Raw genomic sequence first — 25,913 nt, forward strand, 5'->3', positions numbered from 1 at the left:
AAGGCAGCGGGGAGCCCAGACAGCCGGTTAAGGACCGCACAGCGATGTGCGCATGTGTGAGAAGGAAGGTCGGAACAGGGCTGGGGGTCCTGGGGACTGACAGTGCTATCATGGAGACTGCAGCCACTGGCGATGGGAACTGTCACGTGCACATAATAACGTGAGTACCAGCTCGAGCAGGGAAGTTTGGGGGATATAAATATGTCCCAGGGGAGGATAACTTTTCAAAGGTCGTCAGTATCACAGGAGGAGAATCGATAACCACAAGATTAAGAGGGGCTACTAACATAACCACCAGATCTCTCGGTGGGAAGGGTGGAGGCAAGATGCTGTCTTGTCAGTCAGCCAATCAAGAGTCCTCTCTCCTCTGGGCACAGGAGGCAGCAATGCCAGCTGCTTCTGTGGCTAAACATGTAAGCACAGCAGGGTACTTAAGAGTGTGGACTTGGGTGCAATGGTTCAAGCTGGAGGTTCAAATGGTGGCTCTATCACTTAGGCACCTTGTCACCTTAGGGCCAATAGACTTAACCTGTGTTGGTCTCCATCTCCCTTCTATAAAATGGAGGTGACTACGGCCACCACCTCCCAGAGTTGTTGTCAGGTCATGGTCTCAGGGTCCTGGAATTGAGCCCTGCATCGGGCTCTCTGCTCAGCAGGGAGCCTGCTTCCCCGCCTCTCTCTGCCTGCCTCTCTGCCTGCTTGTGTTCTCTCTCTCTGTGTCAAATAAATAAATAAAATCTTTAAAAAAAAAAAAAAGGATCATTTCAAGGAAAAGAGCTGGGTGGATAAAAAGGAATACTGACAAACTCTAAGAAATACAGCTTAGACCATTATAAATTCCATTGTAAAGGATTGCTTATTTCAAAGCAACCCCTTTTTATGGCTTTATAGATGGACAAATGCCTGAAAAATGGTACAAAAAGAACTGTGAGAACTTCATCAAGAGCAATAAAAACAGGAGAGTGTGTTTTACGGTAAAGCGCGCCACCAATCATAGCTCTGTTGTCTGTGCCCGTGTGTCCTTTACACACTGACTCAGGGCTTGGCCATGTGACTGAGGTTGCCAATGGGGCATCAGCCAAGATGATGCAAGCAAGGGCTTGAAAAGGTCTTGTTCACTGAGGGGAGGTTGTCCTGAGTTCGGCAAAAAGCAAAGATCAGGATGAAAGACCATGTGACAGTACAGTTGACCCATCAGCTCAGTGTAGCTGCATTAAGTGAGCCCAAGTGAGACCAGCAGAAAAAGTCATTAACTAAAGTCTAAAACTAAAACTGAAAGAATAAAAAAGAACCATAAGAAATAATAAATTGTTACTCTAGCAGACCACTGCGTTTTAGGGTGTTTTTCAATGAAGCAAAGGTGACCTAAAGCTATCTTTATCACAGTAAATAAACCAAATCCTACAGCTTTAAAAAAATGGAATCCAATCTAGAGTTGCAAAAATCTGATTCACATCTGAAGTGTTGGTCACTCAGAGATAGGTAATAACAAGAAGCAGAGTGTTCAGGGATGCCTGGGTGGCTGCTTCAGTTAAGAGTCTGCCTTTGACTCAGGTCATGATCCTGGAGTCCCGGGATCAAGCCTAACATCAGGCTCCATGCTCAGTGGGGAGTCTGCTTCTCCCTCTGCATCTCTCTCTGTGCTCTTCCTCTCTCTATCTCAAATAAAATATAAAATCTTTAAAAAAAAAAAAAAAGCAGCAGAGTGCTTTGTAGGATTACTGCACATGGCAGGGATGTGGATTTCCCATACCCCTCCCCAACAATCCCTCTGACTTTCATTGTAGGTAAATAATTATTACCTCTTAGCTCCCTCCCTCCATCCCTCAGAAAAGCAGAAAAAATGCTAGCTATCTCACAAAGTCTGCATTCTTTGGACAAAGTACAAATTTAAGTGGTTCTGGGGGAAAGGCTCAGTTTGACAAGCCACTGACCATCAAAGGCCAACTATCTTGGACCTAATGTCATTAAAATAACACTTCAGTGGGAACAAAGAGCTGCTTTTTTATTTGATTATATAATGACAGTGCTCTTTCTTTTTGGCTGATAGAAGGAAAAAAGACCGTGGAAATGACGCTTGATTTACCGGCAGCAAAAATTCCAAGCACCTGATCCAATGAATAGAGCCTGAGGGCAGGGTCCAAAAGATTAAGAAACGCTGATAATCAGGGGCTTACTGCTGCTGGAAGAGGGGGACTGAACAAAGTTCACACTGGCAATCCCAGGGCTGCTGTTCCTTTGGCTCCCGGGTCACAGAACGCTCTGGTCTCCTCAGCAATGCCTAGCAACACCAGCTCAGGGAGAAGCTGACAAATCGCTGGGAAAAAATGGTACATTCGAAGCTTCCTACAAGTAGCATATACGCTCAATATGGGCTAACTTCTTTGTCCTAAATGGATGAATGTGCTTAGTACAGTTCTATCTTATTTAGGGAGTGACCTCTTCCTAAAGCTCTTCATGTGAAAAGGAAAATTAGAGCTTCACCATCAAAAGCATCCCAATATTAAAGATAGGTACAAATCATCCTAACCTTTGTTTCCAGTCTGTCATTCTTCCTAGTGAGGGAGAGTCCTTCTCTAATGAACACAGTGAAGAATGTAACAGCCTGCCCAAGCTCATCCTTTTCAGAGTCTCAGCAGAGACCACTTGCTATTTCAGTTGATCCTAAAAAGCAGTGTATTCATCATGAAAGATCTGAGGGAAGCTCACAGAACTAGAGCAGCAAATGGCATCTGTTACCACATAAATCAGCTCAGATACAGTCAAGATATTGTTTACTTCCCAGATTCTCCTGAGACCTCTACACCAACTGGTGGGGGAATGTGGTTTCCTGACTGTACGCATATCCATGGTTGATGGAAAATTCTAGGAGAGCACAGAGCAGCAGTGGAAGCATAAATGTATCTCAGTGACTCTCCATAATGCCACAGAGGTGATTTCTTGCTAAGAAAATAGTCCTTTTGTAATTTGCCAAGCCATGAAGCTCTGAGGCTGGCCACTAATGTATTTCTTTGGCAATGACTTTCTAATGGCTTTTTTTTTTTTTTTAAAGTAGGCTCCACACCCAGCATGGGGCTTGAACTCCCCACCCAGAGATCAAGACCTGATTTGAGATCAAGAGTGGGAAGCCCAACCCACTGAACCACCCAGGCGCCCCAGACTTTGTAGTGTCTTACTGGCTCCCACAGAATATTTCTTGACCTGATGCTGAAAATCACCTCATACCAGGACATCTTGTTGTGCTGACTTCATAAGTGATGCTTTGGGGCATTCCAACCAGACTTCAATTTGCAATTTTACTCCCCAATTTTTAAAATTGTCCAGTGAGGCACACCTGCTTGGCTTCTGGACTGTCTCATTTCTTCACGCCCTTGCTTATTCATTCATGAGCTGCCACTAGGACAAAGGCGTGGGTCTTACAAGCCACTGATCATGAAAAGCCAATACTGACTTCTCTGAAAGGCTACTGAAGAAATAAAAGATATGTGTTCTGGACCCACCAAAGCTTACTATCCAAGAGGCCAGTCAACATGTCTCTGAAGTGAAAAAAAGGACAATGACAACTTTTAAGAAAGCAATAATGACAATAACAGGTGGGGGCTTCTTCCTTCACCCTAACCATCTTCCTTGCCTTACCTTGCTCTGATGGGTTGAGATCCTAGTCTGGGTCCCAAAGCACTACCATTTCCAGGAGAATTCTTTCTGGCTAACGCTGGGGATATAGAAGTTGTTCTTTGAGGCACCTAAAAGAAAAAACCAGAATTCAGAAATATTTTCCATACAATAGCTCCCACAGGCTCCTACGTGAAAAGCAGCCTAACCCTTTTCTAAAATTTACCAGGAGTTGCAGAAACTATCAGAAATGGGAAAGACATGGTGTTCATGTTTCAAAGAAATCTTTAACTCCCTAAACAAAATCACACAAAAGGCACAGAGGCACCTTCAGCAATTATGAAGGAGAATGGTTTTCAGTTTTAAAGACAAATTAAAAAGCAGACCAAGCTAATTATTTTTATCACCAGGCTAAAACACTTGACCTCCTTTCCTTGTGTAAGAGTGGCAGATACCAGAAATTTCTCTGGGGTACCATTAACTCAGTTGATCATTAGAAATTGCATCAGATGAGAGTAATCCAGAGAAGCTGAACTCCACCCCAAATGATAAACAGATAAGGAGATGAAAAAATCTGGTGAGAGAGAGGGTATCAGACTAGAACTTGGGACATAAGCCACAGGCTCAGGAGCTAAAAGAAACTCTTTCAATGGATCCTAAGTGTTACTACTTCCTAATCAACTTGCTGTCATTAATTAAAAACAACCCCCCTCGCAAATACTGTGCCTTGGAAAGTCAGTTTGCAAATGACAGAATTAATATTGAAAACGCCAGCAGGGTCTTCAAAAAGACTGTGTGCACACTATTAGGCACACAGTAGGAAAAGAGATCATTATTAGCTTATCTGACAAGGGCCTAAGATAGGAACTCAAGTCTGCCTCACTTTATTAAACATTTTTAGTGAAATCAAATATTGAAAGTGTACTAAAGGGGTCCAACATGAGGGAAAAGAATAATACTTCATAAAAGTGACCAGGAGGGGCACCTGGGTGGCTCAGTGGGTTAAAGCCTCTGCCTTCGGCTCAGGTCATGATCTCAGGGTCCTGGGACCGAGCCCCGCATCGGGCTCTCTGCTCAGCTGGGAGACTGCTTTCCCCTCTTCCCCTCTCTCTGCCTGCCTCTCTGCCTGCTTGTGATCTCTCCCTCTCTGTCAAATAAATAAAAATAAAATCTTAAAAAAAAAAAAAAAGTGACCAGGAGATGGAAATGTAGGTAACTCGTGATAACTGGTTGGATTAAACATTTGTTGGGTGTTTCAATCTTCATTCATCTCTTGGGGCTCTTTTTTTTTTTAAAGATTTTTTAAATTTATTTGACAGAGATCATGAGTAGGCAGAGAGTCAGGCAGAGAGAGAAGAAAGGGAAGCAGGCTCCCCACTGAGCAGAAGCCTAATGCGGGGCTCGATCCCAGGACCCTGAGAACATGACCTGAGCTGAAGGCAGAGGCTTATCCCACTGAGCCACCCAGGCGCCCCTCTTGGGGCTCTTTTAAAGTGGGTTTGTGTTTTATACTAGATATTTTAAATATGTGCTTTGCTATAATATATTTGGCTTTGCTAGAGTAAATGATATTTAACACTCATATAAATTTTATTGTTTATTATAATGCATTTTAAGATAAAGATCTAGAAAGCTGAGTCCATTGAAGAGAAGCAGAATGGCCAAAATCAGGATTCCCACCTGTTCAAATTAAATACTCATTTTTCTTTTTCCTTTTGTAAATTTAAATAGTTGTCAAGAAGAAAGTGTCTAACAAATTCTTAAAACTTAAAATCTTTATATGAATGTCAAATTTTCTCCCAGAGTTAGAAATGTATGCCTGCATGTTTTAGAGAGTTGACCAATAATGTCCCTTTTCCGTTTTCCCTGTTCTCAGGCCACTCCCCTGCCCGACCTATCTTTGACATTAAACTTTGCTCCCTAACTAACCTTTTCTGAAGGCATCCTTCCATAAAAGGAGAGCACCAACAAAAAAAGTCACAGTTAGCTATTTTCACTTCCAAAAACCATGGAAATGCTGCTATAATATCTTTTTGAGTGGAAGATGAGGAAGAATATTTGAAAATCAGTGGGTAAAAAGTTCTTTTTGCCTGGTGTCAACAATGGCATTGATCTCCGGAAATTGTGGGGCATTCCATTTCCATAGGCAAAGCTCCTTTCAGGAGAAAGGAAGAATCAGGAAGAATGTAATGCAAAAATTTCTCTAGTATTTTAAAATGCTTCCAGGATGTCTGCAGTGAGATGCATAGCCACATTTCATGACAACTTTTGGAATGAGTAACAATGGGTATAGGTAAAAACAAAACAAAAGAAACGAATCCAGGATTATTCTGTCCAGTAGATGGCTAGTTATTTCACCCTACGGTTTTATGCTCAGGAGTTAAATTATGACCTGGGCTAAAGGAGTTTCCTTAAACAGAGCCAATTTTAAGAGCAGTACTATCTTCTGAACATCTGCAATTCAAGTTGTGTTATTAAAAGTAAAAATAAATTAATTTTCTACTTTTTATCTGGAAGTTTTCAATTTGTCTAGATGTAGTTTCAGTCACTGATGAAAATACCCATTATTCCATTTCTCTCTCTCTCTCTTTTTAAAAAGATTTTATTTATTCATTTGAGAGAGAGAGAGAGACAGAGCACAAGTGGGGGAAGAGGCAGAGTGAGGGAGAAGCAGACATCCTGCTGAGCTAGGAGCCCAACACGGGGCTTGATCCCAGGACACGGAGACCGAGACCTGAACCGAAGGCAGACATTTAACCATCTGAGCCACCCAGGAGCTCCCCCACTTTTCTTTCTTTCTTTCTTTGGTGTGTGTGTGTGTTTGTTTGTTTGTTTGTTTAAGTAATGTATACGCCCAATATGGGGCTTGAACTCACAACCCTGAGGTAGAGAGTCAAGTCTTCTATTGACTGAACCAGCCAGGCACCTCCATTATTCTGTTTCTTAATGCGGACAGTAAAATAGTAGTTTGGAATGCTTGAGGTTGAGAGTTCTAATTCTGGATATAGGATAGATGTTTCCAAGTCACTGAGTTACCTGAGCCTCTGTTTCTTGGGAAAACGAAGATCAGAAGTGATAAATGACAATCCAAGTCTTAGCTTAGGAACAAGAAGGAGAACATGAGAAAGGGTGCTGCTCTGGCATTCTCAGGTTCCTCATTACTATAGAAGGTCTGGAATAGAGATGCTAATAATAATGAATACTAATAATGAACAATAATGATGATGATAGCTATGATGAAAGCATGCTAGCCTATTACCTTTGGTGGAATGTCTTCTTCCTGTCGTAACCAAGAGCTTCGGTCAAACTTCTCAATGCGAGTGGGGAGAGGAGGGTTTTCGGAGGTGGGATCCGAGTTCTGGCGTGGCATCTCAACGCGGTGGGAGGTCACGTTCAGAGCCTCCTGAAACCCAGAGAGGCCCTTGGTGGGCTGCTCGTGCACTGACTGGGAGGCGGTCAAGGCAGGTCCCTGGGATTTTACCGCTACCAGATGTGGAATCTAAACATCAAACCAACAGTAGAGCAACCGTATTAGAATAAAAAGCAGAGCAGCTACTATGTCATTCAGTGGAAAGGAAAATACCATTTTAGAGCATGAGATGAGAACTGGAGGGCACAGAGTCCATCACAGCTGTCTCCAGCAAGCTTTCAGAAGCTCCTCCAAACTTCCCATTTACAGCCATATGTAGCGCTGACCCAGGGCACCTGGCCAAAATTAACTGAGTCACTCCAGACTCCTAAGAAGTCGGTGAAATAGGTGTGATGCTAATAACAGCCAGTTTCAGTAAACATTTACTGGCCAGCAGTATAATATATATTTACAAGCACTTTTCTTCGAATATTATAAAATTCCTCCCTCAAAACCCTTAACTTTGACTTCAGAAAGCGCTCTCACTCCGTAAAACAAAAACTGCTCTGGGTATCTTACTCCTCATGAACTCACTACATCCACCATGAGGTGAATACAATCATTTTCAACCTTTTTCATGTGAGACTGGAAGGTCTAGAGAGGTTAAGTAGCAGCCTGGACCTCATGGCTCATACGTGGCAGGGCCTGGACTGGAAGCCTCATGCGTCTCCTGGTCCCTACCCCTAATTCTAGGCTCTTCTGCCTTCTGGTGAGCTGGTTCTCACCACCCATGATTTTATATATCTCTCCACACCAGGATGTTTCTTTTAGAGGTGTGAGCCCTGTAACTGGGCGTGCATTGGTATTGTTCATGCAGGGAAGACATGCTGTTTTTGGGTAGAAATGCGGCTCTTTAAGACAGATCACGAAAATCCAAAGTTCAGAGTGTTCTTGACCGTTAGCACTCTTCTCACTTCATTGTTACCATCTCGAAGGTAAAAACCCTGGAGATAGGAGCCAAGTCCGATATGGGATCTCTTGGTTTACACTGTGCCTGGCACGGGGAATGTGGTCAATGGATCTTGGCTAGGGAAGCATCTAGAATACTTTCTAAATTAAACACTTAAGTAAAACACTAATCTACTATCTGCTTCGTGCAAGGGACCTATCAGACCCTCTTTGTTCTGAAATCTCCAATGCGAGACCACTGGGGAGCATTTCCACGGCCCTCTTCTGCCAGCCTGGCCCTGCTCCTTTTGCCCTTGAAGTTTTATCCCTGGAGCAGCCCTGCCCTTGTCTCTTCAGACCCTTTTCGGTCTGAAATCTGAAATGTTATTAATTACAGCTCAGAGGAAAATCCTCAAGGTCTAGTTCAGGCGAATGTTATGCTTCAACCAAAAAAGAACTGTAACCAATCACATTTTTATTAATGTTAATTACCACGAATATAATAATAATATTAAAATAGAGCATATTTTAAAAATGCATCACAAACACACCCCTATTTAAAAGAGTTTTCAAAGATATTTGGGTGAAACCAGCTGCATCTGCATCATTACCTTTATTTTTTGTAAAATTCCCTACTTTATTTCACTTCATATTTCATTTTTAGTGTTTACAATTTCAGAAGTCCTCTAAAACCTTCTGAAATGTGTCCAGGTGTGGAGTAACTTTTTTCTTTTTTAAATAGCTTACACCAGTGGCTCTCGAGTCCTAGAGTGCTTCAGGAGCACCCGGAGGGCTTGCTAACATGCAGATCGCCAGACCCCCACGGACATGCTGATCAGCAGGTTTGAGGCGACCTGGGAACCTGCCTTTCTACCAAGTTCCTGGGTGACGCTGAGGCTAATGGTCCAATGACCACCCTCTGGAAACCACTGGCTTAGAAGACAGAGTTTTATCCCAAGTCATTTCGTTTTTCTGGTTAAAGACCATGCCCAAATCCCGATGAACAGAACATAATGTAATAGTTTATATATGACAGATATCTACACCAATGCTAGCTTGATAATTGTAACTGAACGGATGCTTGTTCCAACCTGGCAGACACCCCCATGGGTCTCCAGAGAGGCCGGTTTACCAAGAGGTGACCCTGCCGTTGGCTCAAAGTTAAGGAGGGTGTCTTTTCTTTCTCTCCCCTTCCCCCATCCTTCAAATCCAGTGAGGTCTCCTCTATTACTATAGGTTCTGCGTTAAGGGCCGTTGTTGGACTGGTCCTATGTATGAATCCAAGTTACAATCTCCTGTTCTTTTAGTAAGCTTAACTGTACACCCAGCTGAGATGGCCAATGGAAGAAAGCCGGGAAGGTACCTGGGGATCGACGGGTCTGAGCATGGGGGGTGTCCGAGCAGGCTGAACCCCGCTGATACTGAAGGACTCCGACCTCGGGGGCAGGTTGGGGTCAGAGATTCTGTTGGCAACCTTATGAGGCATGGCCGGAGAACTCTGCCGGTTGAGCCTTGACCGCTCTTCCACCTAGAAGCAAAAAAAAAAAGAAAGGTGCTTCAGTGGGTAGATGGATGGAAGCTGTTTTGCTGCCTTGTAAGGATTCTCTGTAGTCACCTGCACAGCCATTTTTGGGTCCCTCTGATCAATTCATCTTCAGGGGCCCAAACTCTCCATACCCGCTCCACGGTCTTGAAAAAGCTCCTTTCTGTCAGAGTAAGCACTAGTTCAAAACATGTGGACCTCACAAGCTGTCACCCTTTGTTCCCCGGTATCCTGTGCTATTTCAGTTAGCAGGGAGTTTGGGACCTGCTTAAGAGTTTACCTTGCACGGACTGGATATTCTCTGGCTGACAGGTCACAAAGCCATGGAGTCAGTGAGGGACATGGAGGAAACTGGGGTGGGCATTGAGACTGCTTGGGAAAGCAGAAAACTCCTCACAAGCTGACTCAGGTGGCAGGGGAGGGAAGACCACTCACCCTGCGTTTCCTCACAGGCCCTACTGACAGGCCAGCGGGTGTTTCAGGCGCTCTCTTAATGGGCAGACCTATCTTCCCACGGCCTATATTGTTTCCTTTCCCCTCGTTAGGACCTTGTCTTTTCACTTGTCTCCCTGCTCTCTAAAATACACCTTTCCATTTCCAGCTGGACTCTGCTGCCTCACTCTGTCCCCTTCTTCCTCTTTGTCCCTGTGTGACATTCGTTCTCGCTTCAACCCCTCCCTTCTCCCCACTTCCAACCCTCTCTCTTCTGGGGCCACTTTATTTCCCTTGTCATCCCCTTTCCTGCTGAGTCTCTCAGCCCAAAGCAGGTAACTGATCAGAAGCGTTCTGCAGGAAAGGCGCACGGTCCCAGGAATGCCCTTTTTTGTGGGGAAGATTCCCCTGAGTTCATGTCTGCAGCAGACAGATCATCACAGAGGCTATTTTCAAATGGAAATTCAGATAAACAAGATGTACACCGCAAGGCATGATTTAAGACCTCTGACAACTTCAAGAGGTCTAGCCCTTTTCTTTCAATGCATCTCAGCCTGTCCTTTATTTCTTTCGGGTCAATTAGGCAGCTGTATTTTCCAAACCTGCAGGGCAGCCCACCCACCCTGACGACTTTTCAGTGTGGGCCTGAACACCCTTTGCTGTCTCACTGAGGAGGGTTCCAAGGGCCCATCCCAGAACACACACACAGACCCAGACATATCTATGTGGAGCTCTTTATTCATTTCACGGCCTGAGTTGAAAGAAAAATTCAAAAGAGCTATTCTTTCCCATCCTTCCTATTCCATTTTGGATCTTTCTAGAGGCAGACTCAGTCTCATATACAGAATAAGTCTGTTCTGAAGCCCTCATACTAACTGCAAACATTTTAACATAATAAGGTATGCTGCAGAATAGAAAACTGTCCCACAGGGACGACTCAACATCTCCTCTTCCACCATGGCTGTGCAGGGTACCTACAATTGACATCCAGTTGACTTTGGTTTTGAAACTCCATGTCCCAGAAGCTTACCACACACCAAAGAGTGTTAGCTACCACGAGCCAGCCCTATAAACCAGAACATGTATACTTTGTGTGTGCGTGTGGGCAAAGTATTACATCAGCGGTAATTATTTGGCTGCTGCACTGAGCAAAAGAAATGAATAAAGCCAGTTCTGAGCTGAGACCAGAAAGAGAAAGTCCCACAAAGACAGTGGCAGATCAACTGAAAGCAAGCCATGCAATGTATTGCTTTTCTAAATACTAAATACTAGAAAAGAAAGTGACTATTTCCAGACTACGGGAATTGGTCAAATATTAGCCATTTTCTTATTTTCGTGGAAGATTGTTAATAGATAAATGCCATGTACAGGCACCTCTCACCATCCAAACTCCGAGATTCCAAGCCATTTGCTGTCTGAGCTAAGGAACCCAAGAGATTCAGACACATTTTCAGATAAATATCTGGCTTTCCAAACCAAAGGCACCTGTTACCCAACAGTCAGGAACCAAATGTATTCAGAGTGAAGACTATTTGCCATTATTATTTTTTTAAGCTGTAAAATACACTCAGTTTTAAACATACAGAGACAGCATATTAAGAACAGCACTAGAAAAAGTCTGCCTTGAGGAGATGGAGTCGAAAAAGACTCCATCTTGAGCAAAGAAATCATAGAGTTCTTTTGGCAATAGCCAGCAGCAAGGTTCCAGTAAACGAGGTATTCTTACCACAGGCCACATGGGCTGTCATGGGAAATGAACAGGGCAGAAAAGTGAGGGGCTGACTTTTATAGGCAGTTAATGGGTTTGATTAGTTGTGAACTATTACTAATCTCTCTCTAGTAAAGTTCCTTATGCCTTCTATCAGGTGGTTTGCATACGAAAACCTACCCTTGGTATGTGTCAGGCTGTACCATCCTAAACTACATGGTATAGATAATCTACGGTTACACTGTGCAAATTATTTCAGGATGATTCAGTCTGGTGAGATTTCCTGGGTTGAAGCTTGTCCAGAGAAGTCTGAAAATCTATGAGAAAGGTGTAATAATGAGCCATTTGGCTATATACTTTGTCTCAAGAGAACCTTGTCCTAAGGTTTTCAGGAAGAAAATGCTGCCCATTGTTTCTGCACCAAAGGAACAGCATGAGGACTGGAGCAAAGATATCAAATCAAACACCCAACTATCAGACAAAGAAAGGAGAAGCTAGGTGGTGTATCTAGGTTCAAGCCCCTTCTGATTAATTTGGTAGTGGGCAAAGGCCTGTCTCCTGATTCACCATATCTTATTCTAATAATTGAAAAGGAGATGGATATGTGAGTTAGACCAAAATAAATAAATTAATTAATTCAAAAAAGAGTGTTTTGTTTTTCACCCAGAATAAGGATATATGTGATTCAACACTGCAGTACAATGAAGATATGTTTTGATTTGCCTCGTGTGATACTAAAAATAAATCTATGAACTGAGCCTCTACTCTAATATCCTGCCCCAAGGAGATGTCAAATGTCAGAGTATCACCAAAAAAGAATGTTCTAGTAGCAAGAGACACAGAGTCTCAAGGTGCTGGACCATGACAACAAAGGATACCGGTTATGAAGGATTGCAAACTTGAAGGGATTATCAGTGAACACAGAGAACAAGATTAGGAGAGACTGATCAGTTTTAGTACAAAACCATTTTTTTTTCTCATTAAAATGATGGTTTTAACATCAAAACTAAAATTTGGAGAGATTTTGATCACCTCAGCAGAAATGTTTTCCTATGTGTTGCTGCATTACAGGGAGACAAAAGAAACATAACTGTGGTCTCAGAAATAAAATTCTGCTCCAGACATGGCTGTGTTGTCCATGGGGTTCTACAGAAGTGATGTCTAAGGCCTCTGAGACACATAAAGGCTATCTAAACACAGAAGACCTGAAAATAAATTTGTTGATTACAGGACTTCAAAAAATTTCTCAAAATAAATACAAATATGGTTAAACATGTATAAAAGGAAACACAGCAATGTCAATCGTTAAATTAGTTTGTATGTTGACAACAATTCATTGCTTACAATGTCTCACTTAGCAATAATGAATGAAAGCTGCTAAGAGAAAAATCTCAGAACAAAATTATAGCAGTAATTTTTTAGATGTTGACAGCAAAAATATATTTACGACGTCATATGGGTGCATTTTTATAATATTTTATATGATGCAGCATATGAGGGGTCCATGAAAGGCTAGAAGGCCTTACTTAAAAGCTTATTTATACATGGTGAATTAAACACACATCATATGGGAATTCCTTTTCTTCCAACTGAACAACTGATGTTTTTGTTTTTACTGGCAATGTTGGAGAAAGAGAAAGAAGTTAATAAATAACGTTTAGGTACTCACTAGACCTTTAGGACCCTGCAGTCACTCTGGTCACATAAAGAGCTGTGTCATATTGTTCTTTGGCAAAACCGCAGGAGCAGGAGCAGATGCAGGCCAAGACTGGGGACATGCCTTCTCTGAGGCACCTCTGAGAACAGGGGACACACTCATTCACGTGAAATGCTTAAAATGGAATTTCATCTGAAGTCAAAAGCCTGGACCACTTATCCAGAGAAGAGCAGAGAGGTCTTCCTGGGGATGGAGCACGTAACTTAAAAATAATAAGGCAAAGCTTTCGCACTCAGATGGGAAATGAAGACGTGTATGTGTATCACCGGGTGGATGGGGGTCGGGGAGACGGGGCTCCATGCGGACTGCCCTTGTGAAATCCAAACCAGAAACAACAGACGCTTACTTCTTATGGGGGACAGTGGCCTCGAAACAAAACAAGATTGTGTTGAAGACTAGATTTCATGTGTATCTGTACAGCGTTTATCATTTCAATGGCACATTTGCAGACAGGAGCGCCCAGAGGCATTCCTGAAAGGGAATGCAAGCTGAGCCTCAGGAAAGCTCCAAGACTCCTCCCAGGTCACCTAGTCGGGAGGTGGAAGAACTTGAACTCAAACTCCTTAACTCCTTTCCAGTTCTCTCTTAGGCCAGCTCAAAAGAGAGCGAAGCAGAAACTGAGCAAAGAAGGGAGCAGAGCCGAACACTCTCTAAGTGGTAATTGGGGACCTCATCTGTAAAATGACTCATATAAAAAGGGGGAAAAAAAACATATCAGTGTAGAGTAGGGGAAACCAACTGGAGGAGTTCTTCCATACAGAGATTGCAGAGTCCAGTGGGCTGACGAGATATAAAGAGACATCTTGGCCCATTGTTTGCCAAATAAAACCATGACCAGATGACTGGAATGTATCAGGGAGTAAGAACATGATGGAGTGTTGAAAAAAACTAAAATACAATCTCATACAGTATTCATGGAGAAGGAACATTCTGTCACGGCTGTGTGTGGAAGAAAATTTGAAAAAATATAGGGAGGGGGCGCATACCCAATCACTGCCAGGCCCAATCACATGTCATTTGAAGGAAAGGAATCTGCTCCATTATAAGCAAAAGGTATTATAAGAAAAGGAATCACTATCTTTCGAAAAGTGGAGGAAAAAAAGACCTTCAGTTTTTGCTGATGTTCAACAGAATATCATACTGATGTTTTTACAGAAACAAATCGGACTTCCATCCCAATCCAGGAATGGTTGAGAACTTGTAAGGGGTGAAAATGCTGCCACCCTTCCTTTTAATAGAGACAGGAAAACTTCTCTCTGGCCGGAATCTGAATATCCCAATCAATGTGACCATCGGGAAAGATAGAATACTCTGCAAATGGAGAGAGGGAGGAGCTCAGCAAGATTTGCAAATGACTGAGTATTTTCATTCTTCTTATTACATCCAACAATTTAATGAGAAAGTGAGTGTCAAATGCGATGATGACTTATGTTTTACACAATGAAGCAACAAAATCACCAAGGGTGGGGCATGATAACATTATCCCAGCTAATGAAATACTGTCAATTTGAAAAAAGGAAGAGAAATAAGGGGATGAAAAAATAACCGAGGAGGGACAAACCATCTTGGGGAGGAGGGAGAGAGCTGAGTTAGAAGACAAATATGGCGCAAGTTAGAGGCTGCTAGGGGAGGAGACGGCTGCGGGGGTGTCTCAAGAGCACTGGGGGCAAGAAAGATCTGGACCCTGTATCACAGGAGCCTGTGGCATGCCCACGGCTGCCCATTCCTCCCTGGCAAGGATAATGTCCATTTTATACCCCGGTAGAGGACACATTTGAAAAAGAAAGGGTACCTTTTATTCTAACTCCTGAAGAGAGCTTGACTCAGGTTCTTATTCTTGGTTGATGATTTAGAGATGGCTGGGCTCAAAATTCTGTCTGTCTCTAAAGATCTGAAATGAATTTTGCCGTCTAGCTACTTTTCAGCTCCATCTACCTCCCTACTGTAGGAAAGAAACCTTTAAATAGAGCTCAGGAAGTGCATACATTGCTACGACAAGTATTAAAAGGTCAAGAAGATAAGGATCCTCACACCCAGTTTTATTCCCATTTTAAGAAGTGGGTGTTAAGAAAATGATGAATCAAACCAAAGCAGACAATTATTTGTTCTTATTTGTACACGAGTCACTCCGATCCCAGATTTAGCACCGTCACTCATTCTGTGATCTAAATGGTTCATCTCTCTTCTAAAATATGAACACCCACTCTTTTAAGACTTGGGAATGGCTTCGTGAATAGATTGGTTAGTTGGAAGCTGGATTACGTTAACCACGCCCAGGAGGATAGGACTAAATATGATTAGTTCCCCCATATGTCCAGAACTGCACGAAGCCCAAAGAAGAGTGCCAGCTGCTAGTAAGCCAGGGACCTTGGAAGATGTCACCCACCAGAGGTGGCCCAGCTTTATGATGGCCAGGGAGCCTCACATCGGGAGTGCTTGCTGACACAGTTGGGTTGTTTGCACGCCCAACTGCTGTGTTTCTTTCACTGCTAGGAGCCTGGCCAGGGAGCATAGGGGAATTAGAAGGTCTAGAAAACCATCTTGCTGGCATCTGCAAAGACTGGCCCCCAGGAATGCCGTGGCTTCTGAGAGCTCGGGAACCGTGAACTAGTTCTGAACAGAGAGGATAGGCCAGGACACTTAGTGAGGAGGACAAAGAGTAACTCGGTAACAGTGGAGTCAGAGTGATCAAGTTCACATGAGAACGTGCGGGGGAGAGGTGGAAGGAAGGACGTGGGAACTGCTCCAGGCTTCTCCCCGTTTTCTGGTACATTTGCATGTGCGGGAGCTGCACAGGGGAAAGGAGGAATTCTGGGATGCTCTGCAGAGAATCACGGTCTTCTCCAATGAGCTCTGTAGGTGTCCCTCTCCTAAATCCATGCTTGGGGCTGGGAACACGGAGGGCCATGGGGTCATGCATCAAGAAGAGGTCATTCAGCGATACAGCAGTTCTCAGAGGCGTCGGGGTGCCTGGAAGGATGCATGCATTCGTGCCCCTCCAGCCACGAGGTCCACAGGGGTCTCTAAGGCCCTCCTTACTTGCAGTGATGGACAACTTGGGGCTTGTCACTTTGAAGATGTTGGGAGAGGACACACAAATGACCTCAGATCCTAACTCCTGAGTTGGACTACATCCTTGGGAGCGAGATCGCCTAGGGGATCTCACTGCGGTCCTCGAGGCTTCCTGAGCCTTCAGCTGTTCTTCAAGACCAACTCTACTAGGACAAGCAGGTCCACCTTTCTTCCATGAGTGAGGCTCCAGCAGGAGTCTTGATCTGGAATCATTAATTTCTGCAGGTGCTCCTGGCATTGGCTTAGTGGAGCCTAGTTTTCCAGCCTTCTGAACACCTGCCATGATCAGGAGCTGTGAGGGTGGCTTAGCTGAGGGTTTCAACTTGGCAGGGCTAGAAAATGGTTTAGCAGTGGTGGATGGTGGCACACCTCTGCCAGCCAGGACACACCTCAGCTGCTGTCTAACAGCAGAGGGATTCTGCTTAGCTGGAAGAACAGGTGGGTTATTAAAGGGTCGGTGCCGTACCTGGGAGTAGGATCACAAAAATGAATTATTGATCTAAGAGAAAGAGGCAGCTGTTACAGACATAAGTAAATACAAATCATCTTTATAGACTCTAAAGGAAAGTGATCAAAAACATTCTTTATGTGAGATCAAATTATTTTCTCTACAGATTCCGTTTTTTAAGTTGTAAAAGAAAAAGGTTTGAATTTTGCAAAAATAGCACATGATCATTAGAAAAGATTTAAACAATATGTAAGAATACAAAAAAGCTTAAAGAACACACCCTGTGGTTCCACTGCCCTTTCAGCAATCATCATTAACCTTAGCGCAACATGGTTTCAAGCATTTTCTATATGTACATAAAAGAGAATAAAAAATTCAAAAAGAAACATTCTTGTAAAAATAGGATCTTATGTAAGAAATCTAGTTCTGGTAAGACTGTAGTCTAGATAACTTGAAATAAGCTCTGACTATAAATACCTGAAGACACTAGAACAAAATACAAAATAACACAAACATCCTCTTAAATGACTAGCTATGCTCACAAGAAAATAAAGGAAATCACTGGGTGCCACAAACCATGACAGAGCAGAAAATCAAGCTGTTATGCACACGAGCTGACACAGTGACTCCTAGGAGGGTGATTAATCTTGGCTGATTTGGTTTCTTTGCTTTGCCCACCTTTTTTCCTACCACCCAGATAGTTTTTAATTAGATATTTAAAACAGCTCGCCACAAAGCCACGTTCTTGAAAATGTGTCCTCACTCTAGTAGCTGTTTTGCAAAAGAAAACAAACAAAACAAACCCTACAAATGACCTCTGATCCGGGAAGTGGTTACCACAACCACTGGTCTGAGACCAACTGTGAGTCCCTTCGCACCACAACAGAACAAGCAAGTGTCAGGGACAGTGCTAATGATCACTTTCGGGGTCTAGGTATGGACAAGAAAGGATTCTACCTCAAATTCCCTAAGTCTTTATTAAATCACATTCTTTCAAGGGGAAGTCACCAAAAGTCCTCAAGCCACAAACTCATTTGGATACCTATGAGAAAAATGATTTTTTAACTTCCTGTTATTACTTACAAAAATCCCTTATAACCACTTAAAAAAAAAAATCAATCCCTGAAAAACAAAAACCACTAATGGATTAAGGTGCCTTGTCAATTCTCTACAGAAATAACATTATGGCTCTTCCAAAAACAAAGCATGCACTTCTTAAGATGAATTGTTTTCCAGTTGTGAAGCACTAGTTTAATTCTCTGCTTCTACTGGGTGACGTTACTAGAGCCACCAGGCTGGCCAATAGGACGTGGCTACACTTGCTAGCTCACTTACCTCCTTGGCCCATGCTGGTTTCTCACTAGGACTCATCCCTTCTTTGTAATGGTACAGTGGCTTCTTCTCCACCGGCCTCTGCTCCTGCCGCTGATGCTGGAGAGACACCAAGTAGTCTCTCTCTTGCTTTAGCTGTCTCTGCAGTCTTTCTGCTTGTCTCTGTTCTTCCAATTGTTTGCGCTTATATTCCTACCCGGACCAGAAAAGAAAAGCAAAGGAAAAGCCAGATCACCATATGGAAACCACTGGCTGACACCGGAGAAACATGCAATGTTGCCAAAAGAGATGATAACGAGAAAAGCCAACAGAACCACCAAAGGATGTCAGGACATGCCACAGAGACAGGCTATGGCCGGGGCTAGCATTTCCTGAAAACACTATTGCTTTAATGGCAATCTCTACAGAACACTACCCCTTGCCAACTGACTTGTCCCTGACTGGGGGCCAAGAAAGTAGCAATAATGAGGACATTTGGATGGTCAGCGCCCAAGCCCTCTAAGGAGCCATCTACTTCCTGGTTTAGTAATTAAACTATTCAAACATGTCCAGTTAAGTACAAAACTAAATAAGTAGCTACAGATACTGCTCAAATCATCTTGTGTTTCACAAAACTTGGACCAACAAAGGTCATTAGCAACTGTATGCACAGGCTAAAAAATAATATAGTGCCACTGAATAAGAAGTTCAGTTAAAAAAAAAATGTATCAAGCAGCTCATTTGGAGAGCAGGGCGATAACAATAAAAAAGTACTTGACGAGGAAGCTGCGTGAGCAGGGAACACAAAATGTTCCCATTATAAGGGTAAAGCTAATAGTCTGCAAATGAAATATGACTGCAGAGCTGAGTGGGTTCTTACAGAAGAGGTGTATTTCGCTGTGATTGTATTCCAGCATGTTGCAAATGACCTTAAAAATTACTCTGCAATAAACATAGTGGGTCTCGAAATGACAGCCTGAACTTGTCATAAGCCTGGATTCCTGCTAAAGTTTCACAAAGAGACTGAGTTACTAAAGAATGCATGACAAGGGTCTCCAAGGTATTCAGATGGCCAACTAGGTCAGGAAGTGCATTGGGTTTCCACAAGACTTTTGAGGTCCAGGAGGCTTGGAGGATCCCCCCCTTGTGGGCTGGCATGTGAGGGGGACACAGGTAGGGACACACACACACACACACACAGGATGAACGCAGAGCAGGTGGCTGGCCCTCTGCTTTCCCATTACCAGAAGTAGAGCTTGTTCATGCAGTAGCTGCTGCTGCAAGATCTCTAACTGTCTCTGCTCCTCCTCTAACTGTCGCCTGATGTACTCCTGGAGAGGCAGGCAGCAGAGCATTCAGAGGAACACAAAGAGAGAAAGAGAGAGAAAAAGAACCGGTAATTTCTTTGAGGTGACAAGTGCTGCCCTGCCAAGTAAAGTGAGGAAGGAAGGAGGGAAAAAACAACAACAACAAAATGCCCAGACAACCCCTCACCAAACAGGAAAAGCACCGAAGCAAAAGCATTTCAATGCAGTCAAAAGCACATAGTCCTCCACCTGCGACAGCCGACGGAGGGGCTCGGGGCTTTGCTGTGACTGTACGGTTTTCGTAAACCCAGCTACATTTTAAAGCTCTTCATTGCAGGTTCCCTCTTTATGGGCCACCCGGAAGTCACAATGCCATCAAGGTCAGAGGCTCCTGTGCAAGCAGCAGGAATAGAGTAACTGTGGAAGGCCGGCATGCGCGGTCTCTGTAAGGGCCCCGCCCTCCGCCCTGCAGCGCGCCACCGCCGCGCGGTCAGAATGCGGTTCTACCCAAGACGGAGGAGGGACGGGACTCCGGAGACCGAGGAGCAGAAAAGCCCTTCGGAAGCAATGAAAGAAGACCATGTGGCTCATTTACCATGCTTCAGTGCTACCTTCAAAGTAGATACCCAGGGTCGGGAGAACCCAAAGATCAAGGTGTGCAGGGGACTTTGGCCTGGGCAGGAAGCGAGGCTCAACGAGTGGGCATTGCCAAGGGCTGTGCGTTTGACTTCTTGAATAGGTGAGAAGAGCAGCTTGAGAAAGAGTAAAAACCCGCTTTAACTGAGCAGTCCTAAGAGATGGTGACCCACACCCCAGGGACGGTCAACTGGCGCTGGAGCTCCCGCTGGGGCCAACTGTGGGCTCCGGGCCCCGCTGTACCTGCTCGTGCTCCGCGCGCCTCCTCTCCTCCTCCCGGCGCATCTGCTCCTCGTAGTGCCGGCGCTGCTCTCTCTCCTGCTGCTTCCGCAGCTCCTTCTCCCGCCGCTGTTGCTGTGGGGCCACAAGCAGACAACCATGAAGGAAGCGGGGGCTGGTGCGGGGGTGTGGGGAAAGCCGCAGGGAGGGCTGCTGAACCGCAGACCTGCGCCCTTCTCCATAGCTGCCTATACGCCTGAGGGCTCTGTCTTGTGCTCTTGGGGGACTTGCTGGCCAGGATGGGGGTGGGGGGCGCGCAGGGAGCAATTCAAGCACGCAAATACCCTGTCCTTCCCCGTGCAAGTAGACTCCCCAGGTTTGCCTCCTCCCAAGAAGTCCCTGTTGCTAGGTGCGTTCTCCCTGTTGGCTGACCCTGGTACATCATCAGACCCTTTACGACAGACTATGGGTTTTAAAATGTTTCCAGTGCTCATGCCAGCCACTCTTTTCGACGCCAGTTAGGGCAAACATTTCACAGAGAAGAGAAAGCAAAATCCACAGAAATGAAGTGACACCTTCAAGGCCCTACAGTAACTAATGGCTGAGAGTACAATAGAATTCTTTGTCCTTGACCCTGTCCATTACCCTATCCCATATCTCATGCTGCCTTTATCTTCCAGTTTTTACACTTGTATCAATTTTGACTTCTCATTCAAGTAAGACCCTTAAGCTCATTGTCATCATCTCCTACACTCACCAGCCTGCCGACAGGGACAGTGTGGTAAGCACCTTTCATGCTTTATCTTATTTAATCCTCACAAAAATCTGCTGACGTAGATATTATTATCACCCCCATTTTATATGAGAAAACTGAAGCATGCAGAGATTAAGCAGTTGTCAAAGGTCATCCTCATGTGCAAGGTCATGCCCCAGTAAGTAGTGGCAGCGCAGTCTGAACTCAGTCATTCCAGAAGATGAAGAGGCAACAGGAGCCATAGAGAGATCACAGATTAATTTAGCACTTCGTGATGCTCTCAGAAAAGGAGAACATCTTAGGAATAATGACAGGAACTAACGTTTCTCAGTGGGACAGGTTAGTTCCCCAATCCAGGGAGCATTTGGAATGTGCAAGGGCATGGGGGAGTTTTTCTAGTGGTCTCTGTGACTGGAGGCCATGACTGGCACATAGTACGAGGGGCCAGGGATGCTGAACATCCTGTAAGGCTCAGGACAGTCACATGTCAGACTGTTTTCCTATACCACAGGCCCTTAGTGGTCCTTCTGAGAAGTGCCAAAGCCCTTGGTGTCAGAGCCCTGTACCAACATTAGGATTTCTTCTTCCTCCAATATGAGGTTTGGGGGAACCTCTCAGGGGGGTCCATTCCCCTTTAACATTCTCAACAGCTCTTCCCTGCCTGGCTGAGAAAACAGGAGTTATTCAAAAGAGCATGGGTTGTGACTAAATCACCCTGACGGCTAGCTTTCTGCAAACAGGGAAAGAGCCTTCTAGGACAAAAGCTCTCGTCACAGCCCCAGTTAATCAGGCAGAAGTTCAAAACTCCAAAGAAGCCCACAGATGAGGTGGACTTCCTAATGCGGCTCCTGCCTACAATCTGCCAGACTTGCTGTCTTCCAGTGACCACTGAGTCTTTGAGATAAGCTACATATTTTGAAGACTCAATATCTATCGCTTCCAGATCAACAATTTTTTGTTCTCCTTAGATTGTGGGTGACAGGGAACCACTGGAGGACTTTCTGTAGTCAAATGCTATGACCAAGACTTGCATTTTCAAGGGGGCTCCTGACAGCCACGAGGCAGGGCAGGAGGAAGTCGGGGGGGTGGGGATTAGAAGCCCAAGTGCAATGCCGGGCCATTCTATGGGTGCATGCAGAACACGACAGGGCATCAGTGAGTTAAGCAGAGGCAGTGGGAGAGTCCATGTTCACGGTCGCTGCTGAGAATAGAGACACAGACAAAAGGAAGGCGGACTAAAAGCTCTCCAGATTTCCAGCTCTTCCAACAGGACTGGAGTGGATGCCAACTTAGAAGTAGAAATTAGAATTAGGCCAAAATCAAATAGGCAGGATTTGAGGACTATGGGGCTTGAGAGGGTGAGTGAAGTTCCTGGCCAAGGAGCAGAGCAGACGGTTTGAAGCAAAAGAAGAAAAGCAGGTTTAGGGAAAGGAATGAGGGTTATATTGAGGGATGGGAATGGGTCAAGCTCCAGACGTGTAATTATTTGTTTTCCTGAAAAATAATCCAGGAAGATGCGAGTAGAAAACATTATCAAAGGAACTGACTGAATAATTTGGATTATAGACCCAAAACAGAGATCTTTCCAACATGCAACCCAAGTGAATCAATGCCAGCACAGAGAGTAAAATAATTATGTGTATAGATCTGGCTCCTGGCAGGAACTAGCCCTACTTTAGCTAACATTTCAAGTTTTTGACTCCCATGTGGGTCTCTTTCTTGGCTAAATAAATAAATAAATAAATAATTATCGTCATCAAGGCTTTTTGAAGATTTAGCTGCTTTTTATGTGAAGGATTTGTACATTTTCAACCCCTTTGCTGGGAATCAATAGTGTTTTATAATTACATGCCACTCAGTTCCTTGTGCAAGGTGTACACAGTATTGATTGCAACTCAGGAGGGTCCTGTAGTTCCTGAGAAAGACACTCAGAAGTGACTAATAATTAATAATGATCTCACTCAGATCAGCTGCCGTGAATGCATGGAGGCATCTGCCAGGGCTTTGGCTCCTGTGGTGAGGCTGGAAAAATAAATCACTTCCCCAACCTTCTGAGGGCACCTTGCCAATTTCCAGCTGCTGTTGTTTCAATGTCAATGTCTTTCATGGAAAAAAATCTTTGCTCTCTTTCCTCCTGGGCACGGAGCTGTCTCACGGGACATACCAAAACATGTCAGAGAAAGACCAAGTCCCTGACCTCAAGCAGACACCTCTACAAAGCTCTGATGACTCTTGCTAGGAGGTAAGGCCTGCGCTTGATTCCTGTTGGACCTATAGTTCCTCCTGTGGGGCAGGGCACCTGGCGGGGACACAGGATTTTTTTGAACTGAACCAAGTTAAGAGACTTGAGGTAAAAGAACACAACACAGTATCTTAAATCTCTTTGGAAGCATTTGCTGTTTTCTCAATCCTAGGCACCTTGTGCCTTAAATTCTGGTTATCTGAATATGTCTTACCTACTCTACAAGCTATTTGTGGGCAAGGTCTCTGTTCCACTCCTCTTTTTCTCTTCCACTAAACCCCAGTAAATCCCTGATACCATTGGTATTTGTTGCATTCAATATGGTCAACTGTGTAGAGAGAAGAGGAGAAAGGCTGGCAGAACCTCAGACCACCCCTCCACCCTTTTATGCCTCTCTCAGACAGCCCTCTGGCCCCCAATGTTCTTTAGGCTGCACATAAACAAGGCTTGAGAGTATTTTTCTAATCAGAGATCCACCAATGACTGGCATTGGCATGGCATTGATTTGCCATCTAAAAGAAAGGTAGGAAGATAAAAGAAGGGAATAAGTCTAAGCATTTGTAAATTTCATGTAAATTATACATGCAGATGATGGTGGTCTTGTTGCCACAAAGGAACGGCTTAAACCAACTACCCTAAAACTTATGGCCGATGCCCCACCTTTACTGAACTGTCTAGAAGTATATTTTCATCTACATCTTCACAAGTTCTCTCACTTAAAATTAGATATTCAATGGGTTCTTATAATTTTCTTAATCTTTTTTGCTGGTTGGGGGATGATTGATAATACCCACTCTCAAAATTTTCCATGCCTATTGGAGTAGGACACTGGGGTCTTCCTCTGGCTTCTGTGGATGTTCCGAAAGAGTACTTTTGTTTAGAGAAGTTTGGGCTCTGCCCTAGGGTGTTCCCCTCAGGCTAGGTCCAGGGGGAGGCTGTTTGGCTGTACTTCAAGTAGGTGAACTGGTGAGTTTATCCAAATGAAATAATCCCATTCCCTTGCTCAGGGGACCCTCAAAGGTTATACATTTATCCCAAACTGATGATGCAGAATTTTGGCTCTTCAAATTCTTGCAGGAGAATATCACCTTAACTCTTAAGTATTCAATTCTTCAGAAAGTTGTAACTGATATTCCTCATGGCTGATTGTCATACAGGCCATGGTGTTGCTCTTTCTTTCCTTTTGTTTCTTTAAATGCTCCTTTTAGAAAATTTAACCAGCAGAAAAGTGTGAACTCCACTAGGGTACTCTGGCTCCTGTAGAAGTGACTCTGATGAACTGTCAGGTCATAGTCTGCACTTTACAATGTTATCAGGACTGCCACATAGAGCTAAGCACTGTGTCTGTGGGAAGAACATCACCACAAACATTAGTCACAGCACGACTCAGCCACTGCTAGAAAAGGGCACAGGTTCTCAATTATCTCAGAATGCTTGCCTGAGTAACAAAGTTACTTGAATGCGATGGACAACACAAATCTCAAACCACTCGAGTCTGCCTCTTTTCTTAGTTGCTGGGGTGCTCAGAGTCTGTCACCTTCAGGCACCTGCACCAGGCACTGTGCTGGGCAGGCATTTTGTGAACTGACCCTACCCTGGCTTTGTCTTGTTTCCTCTTCTGCTTTATAGTCCCTTCTCCTTAATTTTCTTTTTTACAAATTTTTTAGTTGCTATATTAATCTTTGTTAGCCACTTTGTCCTTTTTTTGGAATAAAGCAAAATCACAAGGAAGGGTGTACACAAACAAACGAACAACAGATCTTGGCTCCACAGATTTCAAAACCTCAAAACCTCCCTTAGAAAGATCAAAATGAGATAAACAAGAAATTGTAGGCTTGTGATTTGGTTCTTGGGTTAAGAAGGTGGCACCTCTGTTGGTGTTTCCTGAGCAAGTGGTTCAAGTTGTTTTTACAGCTGTGGGGGTCCATGTGCTCTGATCCCACCATGCCCTCTCACTGAAGGGTTGTCTAAGTGAGCAATGGTGGCCCATGTAGAACTGTCTGGGACCAAAAGGGAAACAACACAGTCTCCTTTCTAATCGAAAAGATCTTACCATGCACCCAAGCCAACGTAGCTAAACGCAGCTCACCCATCATTCAAGGAAATGTAATCTTTTGGGGGAAAAAAGTACAGGAATATAATCTGTATGTATGGCATTATTTTGACCAAAAAAAGTACTGCATCATAGATCATTCTAATTAGAGCCTCACGTTAGCTCTGTCAGGTAAGTGAAGCAGATGTCATTTTCTTTATTTTCCCTTCCAGACTCTCAAGAAGGTTCATTGCCTTGTCAATGGCCACATGCTAGGTTAAGGGAAAATCAGGAAATGAATACAAATCATCATATCCTACCTCCATCTGTATTTCCTTCAATATCCCTAAGAGATTCCAGATAGGATCCTTGGCTGCTTTTTCTACTTACTGAATGTTCAGACTGAATCTGAATCTTGTTCTCATGACATTCTGGTAGATTTGGGGGCTCTGGGTCTATCTGTTTTATACATTACATTTTCCACCTACAGACTGAGAGGTAACACCGACGTTTGAGAATGAATGTCCTATAGCTGCGGTGACATGTCACTGGGAGAGGAGGGGAAAGGTAAGAGAGGCTTTAG

The 25,913-nt window shown here is 44.0% G+C and overlaps 1 protein-coding gene across 8 annotated transcripts in view; it reads right to left on the reverse strand.

The window, feature by feature from the left end:
* Positions 1-25,913, reverse strand: part of TNIK (TRAF2 and NCK interacting kinase) — a 380,814-nt gene that overhangs the window by 52,451 nt on the left and 302,450 nt on the right. For 5 of the 8 annotated variants that reach the window (XM_013058317.2, XM_013058315.2, XM_004756575.3 and 2 more), the window contains exons 13-18: positions 20,327-20,437; positions 19,385-19,471; positions 18,165-18,353; positions 9,273-9,437; positions 6,872-7,111; positions 3,637-3,743 (exon numbers count right to left, since the gene is read on the reverse strand). In XM_013058317.2, the coding sequence (XP_012913771.1) occupies positions 3,637-3,743; positions 6,872-7,111; positions 9,273-9,437; positions 18,165-18,353; positions 19,385-19,471; positions 20,327-20,437 (899 nt within the window). The remainder of the gene's footprint in view (positions 1-3,636; positions 3,744-6,871; positions 7,112-9,272; positions 9,438-18,164; positions 18,354-19,384; positions 19,472-20,326; positions 20,438-25,913) is intronic. The other 3 variants (XM_013058316.2, XM_004756579.3, XM_004756578.3) reach the window with 1 other exon arrangement.

The sequence above is a fragment of the Mustela putorius genome, unplaced genomic scaffold (genome assembly GCF_011764305.1).
Source record: "Mustela putorius furo isolate JIRA1106 unplaced genomic scaffold, ASM1176430v1.1 tig00003834_pilon_pilon_pilon, whole genome shotgun sequence".
In the NCBI taxonomy this organism is placed as follows: Eukaryota; Metazoa; Chordata; class Mammalia; order Carnivora; family Mustelidae; genus Mustela; species Mustela putorius.